Source organism: Oncorhynchus keta, chromosome 22 (genome assembly GCF_023373465.1).
Source record: "Oncorhynchus keta strain PuntledgeMale-10-30-2019 chromosome 22, Oket_V2, whole genome shotgun sequence".
In the NCBI taxonomy this organism is placed as follows: Eukaryota; Metazoa; Chordata; class Actinopteri; order Salmoniformes; family Salmonidae; genus Oncorhynchus; species Oncorhynchus keta.
Window position 1 is genome coordinate 14,770,701 of NC_068442.1, and position 12,814 is coordinate 14,783,514.

The following is a 12,814-nucleotide window of genomic DNA, read 5'->3' on the forward strand; positions in this document are numbered from 1 at the left end:
GCTCTCTCTCTCTCTCCTCTCGCTCGCTCGCTCTCTCTCCCTCGCTCTCTCTCCCTCGCTCTCTCTCCTCGCTCTCTCTCCCTCTCTCTCTCCCTCGCTCTCTCTCCTCGCTCTCTCTCCTCGCTCTCTCTCCCTCGCTCTCTCTCCCTCGCTCTCTCTCCCTCGCTCTCTCTCTCCTCGCTCTCCCCTCGCTGGCTCTCGCTCGCTCTCCTCGCTCTCTCCCTCGCTCGCTCTCCCCGCTCGCTCTCTCCCTCGCTCTCTCTCCCTCGCTCTCTCCTCGCTCTCTCCCCGCGCTCTCCCTCGCTCCTCTCCTCGCTCTCCTCGCTCGCTCGCTCTCCTCATCTCTCTCCCTCGCTCGCTCTCTCTCTCTCCTCGCTCGCTCTCTCTCTCTCTCTCCTCGCTCGCTCTCGCTCGCTCGCTCTCTCTCTCTCCCTCGCTCGCTCTCTCTCTCTCGCTCGCTCTCGCTCGCTCTCTCTCGCTCGCTCGCTCTCGCTCGCTCGCTCTCTCTCGCTCGCTCTCTCTCCCTCGCTCGCTCGCTCTCCCTCGCTCGCTCTCTCTCCCTCGCTCTCGCTCGCTCTCTCTCCCTCGCTCTCTCTCTCTCCCTCGCTCGCTCTCTCTCCCTCGCTCGCTCTCTCTCCCTCGCTCGCTCTCTCTCCTCGCTCGCTCTCTCTCCTCGCTCGCTCTCTCTCTCTCGCTCGCTCTCTCTCCCCTCGCTCTCTCCCTCGCTCTCTCTCCCTCTCGCTCTCTCTCCCTCGCTCGCGCTCGCTCTCCCTCGCTCTCGCTCGCTCGCTCTCTCCCTCGCTCGCTCTCGCTCGCTCGCTCGCTGTCTCTCCCTCGCTCGCTGTCTCTCCCTCGCTCGCTGTCTCTCGCTCGCTCTCTCTCTCTCGCTCGCTCTCTCTCCCTCGCTCGCTCTCTCTCCCTCGCTCGCTCTCTCTCCCTCGCTCGCTCTCTCTCCCTCGCTCGCTCGCTCTCTCGCTCTCGCCCTCGCTCTCTCTCTCTCCCTCGCTCTCTCTCTCTCTCTCTCCCTCGCTCTCTCCCTCGCTCTCTCTCTCTCTCTCTCTCTCTCCCTCTCTCTCTCTCTCTCTCTCTCTCTCTCTCTCTCTCTCTCTCTCTCCTCGCTCTCTCTCGCTCTCTCTCTCTCTCTCTCTCGCTCTCCCTCTCTCCCTCGGCTCTCTCTCTCTCTCCCTCGCTCTCTCTCTCTCTCTCCTCCTCGCTCTCTCTCTCTCTCCCTCTCGCTCTCTCTCTCTCTCCCTCGCTCTCTCTCTCTCTCCCTCGCTCTCTCTCTCTCTCCCCTCGCTCTCTCTCTCTCTCTCTCCCTCGCTCTCTCTCCTCTCCTCTCGCTCTCTCTCTCTCTCCTCGCTCTCTCTCTCTCTCCCTCAGCTCTCTCTCTCTCTCCCTCGCTCTCGCTCTCTCCCCTCTCTCTCGCTCTCTCTCGCCCCTCGCTCTCGCTCTCTCTCCCCTCGCTCTGCGCTCTCTCCCCCTCGCTCTCGCTCTCTCCCCCTCGCTCTCGCTCTCTCCCCTCGCTCTCGCTCTCTCCCCCTCGCTCTCGCTCTCTCCCCTCGCTCTCGCTCTCTCCCCTCGCTCTCGCTCTCCCCCTCGCTCTCGCTCTCCCCTCGCTCGCTCTCCCCCTCGCCCCCTCCCTCTCCCCCTCCTCGCCCCCTCCCCTCGCTCGCTCCCTCCTCGCTCCACCTCGCCCTCCCACCTCGCTCGCTCCCCTCGCTCGCTCCCACCTCGCTCGCTCCCTCGCTCGCTCTTCCTCGCTCGCTCTACCTCGCTCTCTCCCTCGCTCTCTCCCTCGCTCTCTCTCCCTCGCTCGCTCTCCCTCGCTCGCTCTCGCTCGCTCGCTCTCTCTCCCTCGCTCTCTCTCCCTCGCTCGCTCTCCCTCGCTCTCTCTCCCTCGCTCTCTCTCCCTCGCTCTCTCTCCCTCGCTCGCTCGCTCTCTCTCTCTCCCTCGCTCGCTCTCTCTCTCTCCCTCGCTCGCTCGCTCGCTCTCTCTCGCTCGCTCTCTCTCGCTCGCTCTCTCTCGCTCGCTCTCTCTCGCTCGCTCTCTCTCCCTCGCTCTCTCCCTCGCTCGCTCTCCCTCGCTCGCTCTCCCTCGCTCGCTCTCTCTCCCTCGCTCTCGCTCGCTCTCTCTCCCTCGCTCTCGCTCGCTCGCTCTCTCTCTCCCTCGCTCGCTCGCTCTCTCTCTCCCTCGCTCTCTCTCTCCCTCGCTCGCTCGCTCTCTCTCTCCCTCGCTCGCTCTCGCTCGCTCGCTCTCTCTCGCTCGCTCTCTCTCCCTCGCTCGCTCGCTCTCCCTCGCTCGCTCTCTCTCCCTCGCTCTCGCTCGCTCTCTCTCCCTCGCTCGCTCTCTCTCCCTCGCTCTCTCTCTCTCTCTCTCTCTCTCTCTCTCTCCTCGCTCTCTCTCCCTCTCCTCTCCCTCGCTCTCTCCCTCGCTCGCTCTCTCTAAGCTCTCCGCTCTCGCTCGCTCGCTCTCTCTCCTCGCTCAGCTCCCTCGCTCGCGCTCGCTCTCGCTGTCTCTCCTCGCTCGCTGTCTCTCCTCGCTCGCTGTCTCTCGCTCGCTCTCTCTCTCTCGCTCGCTCGCTCTCTCGCTCGCTCTCTCTCTCTCGCTCGCTCTCTCTCCCTCGCTCTCTCTCTCTCCCTCGCTCGCTCTCTCTCCCTGCTTCGCTCGCTCTCCGCTCTCGCCTCGCTCTCTCTCTCCCTCGCTCTCTCTCTCTCTCTCTCTCTCCCTCGCTCTCTCTCTCTCTCTCTCCCTCGCTCTCTCCCTCGCTCTCTCTCTCTCTCTCTCTCTCTCTCTCTCTCGCTCTCCCTCGCTCGCTCTCTCTCTCTCCCTCGCGCTCTCTCTCTCTCGCTCCCTCGCTCTCTCTCTCTCCCTCGCGCTCTCTCTCTCTCTCCCTTCTCTCTCTCTCTCTCCTCAAGGCTCTCTCTCTCCCTCTCTCTCTCTCTCTCCTCGCTCTCTCTCTCTCCCTCGCTCGCTCTCTCTCTCTCCCTCGCTCTCTCTCTCCCTCGCTCTCTCCTCTCTCTCCCTCCTCTCGCTCTCTCTCTCCTCGCTCTCTCTCTCTCGCCTCTCTCCCTCGCTCTCCCCCTCGCTCTCTCTCCTCGCTCTCTCTCCCTCGCTCTCTCTCCTCGCTCTCTCTCCTCTCTCTCTCTCTCTCTCTCTCTCTCTCCTCTCTCTCTCTCTCTCTCTCGATCGATGCCTCTCTCTCTCGATCCCGATGCTCTCTCTCTCTCTCTCTCTCTCTCTCTCGATCCCGATGCCTCTCTCTCTCGATCCCGATGCCTCTCTCTCTCGATCTCTCTCGATCCCGATGCCTCCCTCTCTCGATCCCGATGCCTCCCCCTCTCTCTCGATCCCGATGCCTCCCCCTCTCTCTCGATCCCGATGCCTCCCCCTCTCTCTCTCCCTTTCTCTCGCTGCCCCCTCTCTTGCTCCCGATCCGCCATCGCTCCCTTTCTCTCGCTCCCCCCTCTCTCGCTCCCGATCTCGCTCTCGTGCTCCCTCTCTCTCGCTCCTGATCCCGCACTCGCTCGGCCGCCCTCTTTCGAACCCTCGCTCTCCCTCCCTCGCTTGCTCGCCCGCTCACCCGCTCTCCCTCTTTTGAACCCTTGCCCTACCTCGCTCCCTCTGTCCTCACATCACCTGACTGGATTTTTTTATGACTACATGCAGCAGCAGAACAATAAGTCAGGCTGGCACAACTCTTTCGCTCTCTCTCTTTCACAGGGTCTCTCCTCCTCCCTCTGCAGAGATGGCCAGCAGACCACATCATCCGAGGGGGAGGCAGCTAGGGGAAGAGACATGGGGAGCCTGGCTGCACTATCCCACTTTTTTAGGATGTGAGAAGAGTGGCAAGAGACCGACATCTCCTTTTTTAGAAGGGGAATCGATCAATAAAAAATAAACTCATTGCTGTTGAGTTACTGTAAAGGATAGCTTGGAGTATATATGTCTGATTAAGTGGGAATGAGCCGAGTTGGCTCACTGAATCATCACCTGCTGTGTGTGTGTGTGTGTGTGTGTGTGAGCCTGTGTGCTCATGGGTGCGTGCGTGTGCATGCCTGCACTAGTGCACAAGCCTGTGTGTGTGAGGGCTCAGCTCTTCGCCAGACGGTGCAGGCAGACTGCTGTCTCTGCTGACTGCAGATGAGTTAGTGTTTACTGAGACGGGGAACATCAGCTGCACGTGCTCCCTCCACCAGAATGCGGCTCCTTTTCTCTCCGTGCCTCTCCTCAGTGTACTTATTTAAAGGGCTTCAGTTCAAATTTGATTTGGAACTCCTCCAGTGGATCCTTTTGTGTGTTTGGTGTGCACTATGTCTGTTTTCCCGTCTGTGATATCACATGCAAGAAAGGATCTGTCATTTGTCATGACGCGTCTCTGTGGTGGTTTCTATGTGTCCGTTCATCGCTCGCTCGCTCCCTACATCAATCCCTCTCTCCATTAATGCCTTATTTGCTGTGCTCTTACACAATACATATTGTTGGTAAGAAAAGGGAGCCTCTGGAGCTTACAAGTTTTCTACCTGCAGGACTGGTTTATACCTCAGTCACACACATGCTGTATTGCGCAATAAGAGAGAGAGGGGGTGGTTATATCAGTGGCTCTCTCTAGGGAGGGCGAAGGTCGCTAGTGTTTGCCTTCCCTTGCCATTTCCAAGCCAGCAACCACTAGGCATTATGTAACACATTCTCCCACAGGAAACACAGGATCAGTAGCTAGTATACCGTATTCAGCTCTGCTCCAGTTTCCTTCTTCCCCCTCTTCCTCTCTGTTGGCCTTTCTCTCTTGGTCTCTGTCTCTCTGGTCGGTCTCGTTCGGTCGGTCTCTCTCGGTCGGTCTCTCTGTCGGCCTTTCTCTCTCTGTCTCTCGGGTCGGTCTCGGTCGGTTGGTCTCTCTCGGTCGGTCTCTCTCTTGATCGGTCTCTCTTTCTCTCGGTCGGTCTCTCTCGGTCTGTCTCGGTCGGTCTGTCTCTCTCGCTCGGTCGGTCTCGCTCAGTCGGTCTCTTTCTCTCGGTCAGTCGGTCTCTCTCCCTCGGTCGGTCTCTCTCCCTCGGTCGGTCTCGCTCGGCCGGTCTCTCTCGCTCGGTCGGTCTCTCTCTCTCTTTCTCTGTCGGTCTCTTTCTCTCGGTCGGTTCTCTCTTTTTCTCGGTCGGTCTCTCTCGGTCAGTCTCTCGCTGACTGTCGGTCTCTCTCGCCGTCTCTCAGTCGGTGTCTCGGTCAGTCGGTCTCTCTCTTTTTCTTGGTCGGTCTCTCGGTCAGTCTCTCTCGCTGACGGTCGGTCTCTCTCGCTGTCTCTCGGTCGGTGTCTCGATCAGTCGGTCTCTCTCTGTCTCTTGCTTTCTCGGTCTCTGTGGAAGGAGTCGCTTCTTCTCAAAATGTAACTTTGACAAATCCATCAATTCATGTTGCTAATGTAACGATCTCCCTCGTGACGTTGTCTTTATTATATGACCCCATCAACTGAGTATTGGCACCATATAGCCACAGTGTATTGGATATGTGTTGGATGTACCACAGAGTTGTGTAACGTGAAAAGGCCAACTACAGGTGACATCTCATCTCACCGGATGTAAAAGCCATAGAAATAGAATTACGAGAATGGCCAAGGCCCCTCGGACCACGACAATTGGACTGTACCCTCATGGACACAATTAATATGGTCTATATGGTATTATAATTCTATATCTTTTGCAAAAGTTTCAATTAATAAAACCGATAAGACTGAATATGTATGACTGTGTCCCGGAGTTCCTTATGGGCCCTGGTAAACCGGTGTCATTTTGAGATGCAACCTTTGTCGTGATTGAAACAGAATGCATGGAAAATGTGTTTTTCTTCTGGGTCTCAGTGTTGATGGGAAGCATAAACAATGTTACCTGAGTGAACCCTGCCGTTTGGGGAATTTTGTTTTTCTCTGTTGTGTGTGTGTGTGTGTGTGTGTGTGTGTGTGTGTGTGTGTGTGTGTGTGTGTGTGTGTGTGTGTGTGTGTGTGTGTGTGTGTGTGTGTGTGTGTGTGTGTTTCTGTCTGTCTGGCGTACAACAGACACGTTCAGAGTCGGGTCTGGATTGAATCTTTTCATTTCTCTCCTCCCGTAGGGAAACGTGTTAAGGAAGATTCTCCTCACTCGCTACTTTGGAAATCAAAGGCTTCACTCCAAATCAGAGTTTGGGAGCGGGAACAGCTCAGCTGGAGGTACTGAACATAACCCCGAAAACCTCAAAGGGATACTTCGGGATTTTGTCAATGAAGCCCTTTTATCTACTACCCCATAGTCCGATGAACTTTTGGATACCATTTTTATGTCGCTGTGTGCAGTTTGAAGGAAGTTGCTAACTAGAGCTTGCACAATTGCTAACTAATGTTAGCACAATGACTGGTAATCTATGGGTATCTGTTAGCAGGCTAGTTATTTGCTAACAGTAGTTAGCATTGGCTCCAAATCATGTCCTGCCATTTTCCCCAATCCAATCAGTCTAATATCTGTCCGTTTGCAGGTGGCTCTTTGGTGCAGGACTCTGACAAGTTGAGCAGCAGCATGGTAGATATCCAGTGTCTGCTGGACAGTGAGGGAGCCTCAGAGTTGGTCATAGACCTTATCGTCAGCACCAAGAACGACCGCATGTTCGAGGAGAGCATCCTGCTAGGCAACGCCCTGCTCCAGGGGGGAAACACTCAGATACAGGTGGGTGGGGAGGAGGTGGGCTCACACAGATACGCAGTTGCCCGCACGCATGTATGCGCAGATACAGAGAAACAAAATCTATGGGTTAAAAAACCGTTAGTTGACATGGGCTAGTTGATCTGAACATTTCTGCTCTCTAAGGTATGCAAGGACATGACAAGAAGAAAACTGATGATGCGCTACCTAATTTCTGAAATTGCACTTTGTGCATTCTACTAGTACAACTTTCAAGAGTAAGTTGAAAGCCCCACGGTTTGGGAACCACTGCTCTATCTGATGGGTCGATTACACTTCTCCCCCATTTCAGAACTCGTTCTACCACCAGCTGCACAAGCAGAAGAAGTCGGAGCACTTCTTCAAGGTGTTCTACGACCGCATGCGTCTGGCCCAGCAGGAGATCCGGGCCACTGTGTCCGTCAACATGTTCGAGGTCGGCACCTGCAGGAAGAGAGACGAGGACGTCGACGTCAGTCACAGTGGCATCCGTCTCAGGAAAACACGTATGTTTTTTTTTTGTCTCAATAGAATGACTAGAACTGAAATTCTCTTTCAAGTCGTTGTTACATGATGGGTGGGACCTAGTGTTGCGACCTAGTGTTGCACGGCATACCAAAACATCTATACTTTTTGATACTAGAACACAAAAAATGGTATGGTAGTTGAATTTGTTACTTTCGGTACTTCTGTCAAATGTGTTAGGTCTTAAAGAGACATCGCGCACTTATTTAAAAGAAGAGTTTGCTTCTTCTATGCACATAATTTTGACCGCTACAATAAAATGAAATCTGCCAAAACCAGCTAAATAACTCAAGGCATGCATTCACTTGTATTGTGAATAGCTACATCTTGATTTACCCAGGTTATCAATAGAGATTTACCATTCAAATAAATTAGCGTTATGTAGTTTGGTAAAAAACAAAGTCAAATTGATTATATAGTTGATTCATTAATGTATATGTGGCTGTCTCTGAAAAATGTAATGATATTGATATCAAAAGATTGTCTGGATCAAACACCGGTGACATTGGCTAATACGACTTTATTTTTTTGTTTTGGTATCATTTTTGTATCGAGTATCGTGATGGCATCTAGTATTGTGATACTAAACCTGGTGTCTATATCGAAAAACTTCTGCTATTGTGACAACACTCTGGCCATACAAGTTGATTCCAATGGTGGTCCTCACCTCCATACCACATACTTGGTTCCATCAAGCACCTGTACGTATGTCTATGTTCTGATGTATACCTCAGTGGCTGGAATGTTTTGTCTGTATCTGCTGTTGTTATTTTTCCCCACTTGGGGTCAGTAACATTTGTTAGATTCCAATACCTACTCTATTACCTGTTCTCCATTTAGTTCCTCAACTGCAGTCTTTCCCCTCCTTACTGGCCTTCCCCGTGTTTCATGGGAGAACAAGTCCAGACATGTTGTCTGAAGCAGCAGATATTGTAAAATGTCCACTGTCCAGTGCTCCACAGACTGAAGGATCAGAGAGGTGTGGAAGGTTGAGAGTGAATTAAATAGCAAGGGACCAGGGAGGAGTGTGGGAGAATGAGTGGTGGAGAGGGAGCTAAGTTTCAAAGCTGCTGAGTCATATGGTAATGCCCTGAACATGACCCTAGAAGTCTCCATGGAGATCATGGGGCTTAGGCCACTGAGATCCGAAAAGGACTCTCAATGCACACATACAGGTAATAGGCCTTGAGTGTAAATTTGAGTCGTATGTAAAATTATTTAATACTGTAATATACAGTAAGTAATACTATGTAGTATATGCATTGTTCTTCAAAGGTTTACAACTCCAGCCATACCTACATAGTAATAGTAAGGGACTCATAAGGTCAAAAGTCGCCTCCATTTCTCTCTTTGCTGACATTATCAGACTCCCAGTGCTCAGTTTATCCTTTTGGCAGGGTCATTTACCCATTTAATCAGCAGTGTGACTACAGTAAATGTAATATGTGTGATCTCCCCTGTAGTATCACTGACCCAGTAGTTTGGAGTGATTGTGTATCTGTTGTTCCTGTTTCGCCCCCATGCCTGTGGTCACAAGTCAGGGGCCATGTGAGAGGTCACATCACTAGTATATCAAAGGGCCATTCTACCCAGATTTGTTGTTTTGACCAGAAAACCCAACTACACAGTTAACCCGTTGTCAGAGGGGTCACGGTAATTTCAGAATAATTACAAAAAAGGGTTTGTTTCATGATAAGATTTCATATGAGTTTGACTGAGAGGGAAGCATTGAAAAACACTCATGACGTTCGATTGGCTCACAGTGAACTCCAGGGTTGGGGTCAATATATTCATTTCAATATAGCCATATCAGGTCAGGAAGTGTATTTCAATTTAAGTGATGACATAATCAAAAAAGTTATTCAACATTTTCAAATCATGAATTTGAATTCCACTGCAAAATTGTCTGACTTGAAAGGAAATCAACCTTTAACCCTGGTCAGCAGAAATCCTCAACATTTCTGGAAAACCTGTGAATGTTTAGGAATGTTTCCAGAATTTTGCAACCCTTCAGTGACCCACTCCGTCTCCTCTAGCAAAAGACTCTTCCCTGCACATGATAGACAACATGCGTGGCCAGTTGAACGAGGCGTCCTCGGCCACCTCCAAGGCTTTTGTCTCCTTCCGGAAGGAGCGGGACACGGACCTGGAGGTCCTGGAGGGCCAGGCCGGTGAGGGGCCCGGGGGAGGGGCCGAGGAGAGGGAGGAGGAGGCCCAGATGAGCCGGGCCATCACCATCATGAAGCCTATCCTGCGCTACCTGCAGCTGCTCTGTGAGAACCACAACAGGGACCTGCAGGTATTGAATTGAATAAACCTTATTGAGGATTTGGCACCAGCATAGGCACTGTATGGAGAGATCATAGTTCCTCTGACCACAAGCTGAATTTACTGGTGTTTACCATGTTCACCTGATGAGTGAATCATAAGTGAATAATCTCAACAGGGATTAGCAGTTAGGCCCACTGCATATGAGGAAACAGATTAGATTCTGAGCTGAGCATTATCATTTTTTTTCTCAACTCCATGATGAGTCAGAATCTCCACAGAGATCTAACAGCAGCCTATCACAGCACCACCTCAATTTAGGAATCCAGCGTTTATGTAACCATCTGGGTTTTGTATCCGGTGTAACAGGGTATTATTGTCAATATACACTGAGTATACAAAACATTTGGAACACCTGCTCTTTCCATGACATAGACTGACCAGGTGAATCCAGGTGAAAGCAATGATCCCTTATTGATGTCACTTGTTTAATCCATTTTAATCAGTGTAGATGAAGATGAGGAGATGGGTTATTAAAGAAGGATTGTTAAGCCTCGTGACAATTGAGACATGTTTTGTGTATGTGTGCTATTTAGAGGGTGAATGTGCAAGACCAAAGATGTATGTGCCTTTGAACAGGGTATGGTAGTAGGTGCCAGGAGCACTGGTTTGAGTGTGTCAAGAACTACAACGCTGCTGGGTTTTTCCACACTCAACAGTTTCCCGTGTGTATCAAGAATGATCCATCACCCAGACATCCAGCCATCTTGACAACAGCGGGAAGCATTGGAGTCAACATGGGCCAGCATCCCTGTAGAACGCTTTCCACACCATGTAGAGTCCATGCCCCAATGAATTGAGGCTTTTCTGAGGGCAACTCAATATTAGGAAGGTGTTCTTAATGTTTTGTGCACTCAGTGTTTGTCTCACGCTTTTATTCTGAAATGTGACACACCCTGCTTTAAGCACAGATCAGATGTGCTCACACTCCGATAGGATGTCATGCAAGTATCCTATTAATATGAACCACCTTTTCCCCCCCTCCTGGTTCATCCCTGAATCCAGAACTTCCTGCGGAACCAGAACAACAAGACCAACTACAACCTGGTGTGTGAGACGCTGCAGTTCCTGGACATCATGTGTGGCAGCACCACTGGAGGCCTGGGTCTGCTGGGCCTCTACATCAACGAGGGCAACGTGGACTTGGTCCGGCAGACCCTGGAGACCATCACAGAGTACTGCCAAGGACCCTGCCACGAGAACCAGGTAGGGGACCAAAAACTGTGCCAGTGTAGAGGTTATTTGGAATCACACACTTGTGATGTGGTGTGTCTGCCTGAAACTTGTAAACCTAAATTATATAATGTACCACAAGGATTTCCTCTTTGTGTAATGGTTAAGACATTGAACAGTATTCCTGGGCCCCCAAAATATGCATGTGCAAGTTTTCATGCAACAATTTGCATTTCTAAAAACTGAACTTGACTTGGGAATGTGCTCATCGTCCCGCAAACTTTAGTTTCTCGTGGTTGAATTATTGCATTGCATGAAGACAAATGTAGCCTTGTGCATTCGGAACTTATTCAGACCCCTTCCCTTTTTCCACATTTGTTATGTTATAGCCCTATTCTAAAATGTATTAAATCAACCTACACACAATACACCATAATGACAAAACAAAAACATGTTTTTAGATTTTTCCCTTAAGTATTCAGACACTTTGCTATGACACACGAAATTGAGCTCAGGTGCATCCTGTTTCCATTGGTCATCCTTGTGATGTTTCTCCAACTTGATTGGAGTCCACCTGTCGTAAATTCAATTGATTGGACCAGATTTGGAAAGGCACATATAAACTCAGCAATAAAAGAAACGTCCTGTCACTGCCAAATGTGTTTATTTTCAGCAAACATAACGTGTAACTATTTGTATGAACATAAGATTCAACAACTGAGACATAAACTGAACAAGTTCCACAGACACGTGACTAACAGAAAATTAATAATGTGTCCCTGAACAAATGGGGGAGGGGGACAAAATCAAAAGTAAGTCCGTATCTGGTGTGGCAACCAACTGCATTAAGTACTGCAGTACATCTCCTCATGGATTGCACCAGATTTGCCAGTTCTTGCTGTGAGATGTTACCCCACTCTTCCACCAAGGCACCTGCAAGTTCCCTGACATTTCTGGGGGGAATGGCCCAAGCCCTCACCCTCCGATCCAACAGGTCCCAGACGTGCTCAATGGGATTGAGATCCGGGCTCTTCGCTGGCCATGGCAGAACACTGACATTCCTGTCTTGCAGGAAATCATGCACAGAATGAGCAGTATGGCTGGTGGCATTGTCAGGATGAGCCTGCAAGAAGGGTACCACATGAAGTAAGAGAATTTCTTCCCTGTAACGCACAGCGTTGAGATTGCCTGCAATGACAACAAGATCAGTCGGATGATGCTGTGACACAGCCCCAGACCATGACGGACCCTCCATCTCCAAATCGATCCCGCTTCTGAGTACAGGCCTTGGTGTACCGCTCATTCATTCGACGATAAACGCAAATCCAACCATCACCGCTGGTGAGACAAAACCGTGACACATCAGTGAAGAGCACTTTTTGCCAGTCCTGTCTGGTCCAGCGATGGTGTGTTTCTGCCCATAGGCGACGTTGTTGCCGGTGATGTCTGGTGAGGACCTGCCTTAAACAGGCCTACAAGCCCTCAGTCCAGCCTCTCGTGGACAGTCTGAGCACTGATGGAGGGATTGGGCGTTCCTGGTGTAACTCGGGCAGATGTTGCCATCCTGTACCTATCCCGCAGGTGTACTGTTCAGATGTACCGATCCTGTGCAGGTGTTATTACACGTGGTCTGCCACTGTGAGGATGATCAGCTGATCATCCTCGTCTCCCTGTAGCGTTGTCTTAGGCGTCTCACTGTACGGACATTGCAAGTTATTGCCCTGGCCACATCTGCAGTCCTCATGCCTCCTTGCAGCATGCCTAAGGCACGTTCACACAGATGAGCAGGGACCATGGGCATCTTTCTTAGAATGACACATTTCCTGAACAAATTCAGTGATATCTGCTAACCAGACCTCTCATTAAGCAATGTTTTTCAGATTCTGTAGAAAGGCCTCTTTAGTGTCCTAAGTTTTCATAACTGTGACCATAATTGCCTACCGTCTAAACAGGTGGTTCACCTTTTCCATTGATGTTTGTAGGCTAATACATTTGAATAGTGTTATTTAAAATTTCTCCAGTAAACATTATTTAATTAAAAAACTTAATACTACATCATTACAGAATAACCTTTTCTGGCCATGAGTTCATATTCTCGAGGTAGCCATGCAAC

General features: G+C 50.9%; 1 protein-coding gene across 2 annotated transcripts in view; it reads left to right on the forward strand.

Moving 5' to 3' along the window:
- Positions 1–12,814, forward strand: part of LOC118401101 (inositol 1,4,5-trisphosphate receptor type 2-like) — a 159,814-nt gene that overhangs the window by 86,821 nt on the left and 60,179 nt on the right. For both annotated transcript variants that reach the window (XM_035798334.2, XM_035798335.2), the window contains exons 38-42: positions 6,095–6,191; positions 6,494–6,681; positions 6,989–7,181; positions 9,237–9,499; positions 10,534–10,734. In XM_035798334.2, coding sequence (XP_035654227.1) covers positions 6,095–6,191; positions 6,494–6,681; positions 6,989–7,181; positions 9,237–9,499; positions 10,534–10,734 — 942 coding nt within the window. The remainder of the gene's footprint in view (positions 1–6,094; positions 6,192–6,493; positions 6,682–6,988; positions 7,182–9,236; positions 9,500–10,533; positions 10,735–12,814) is intronic.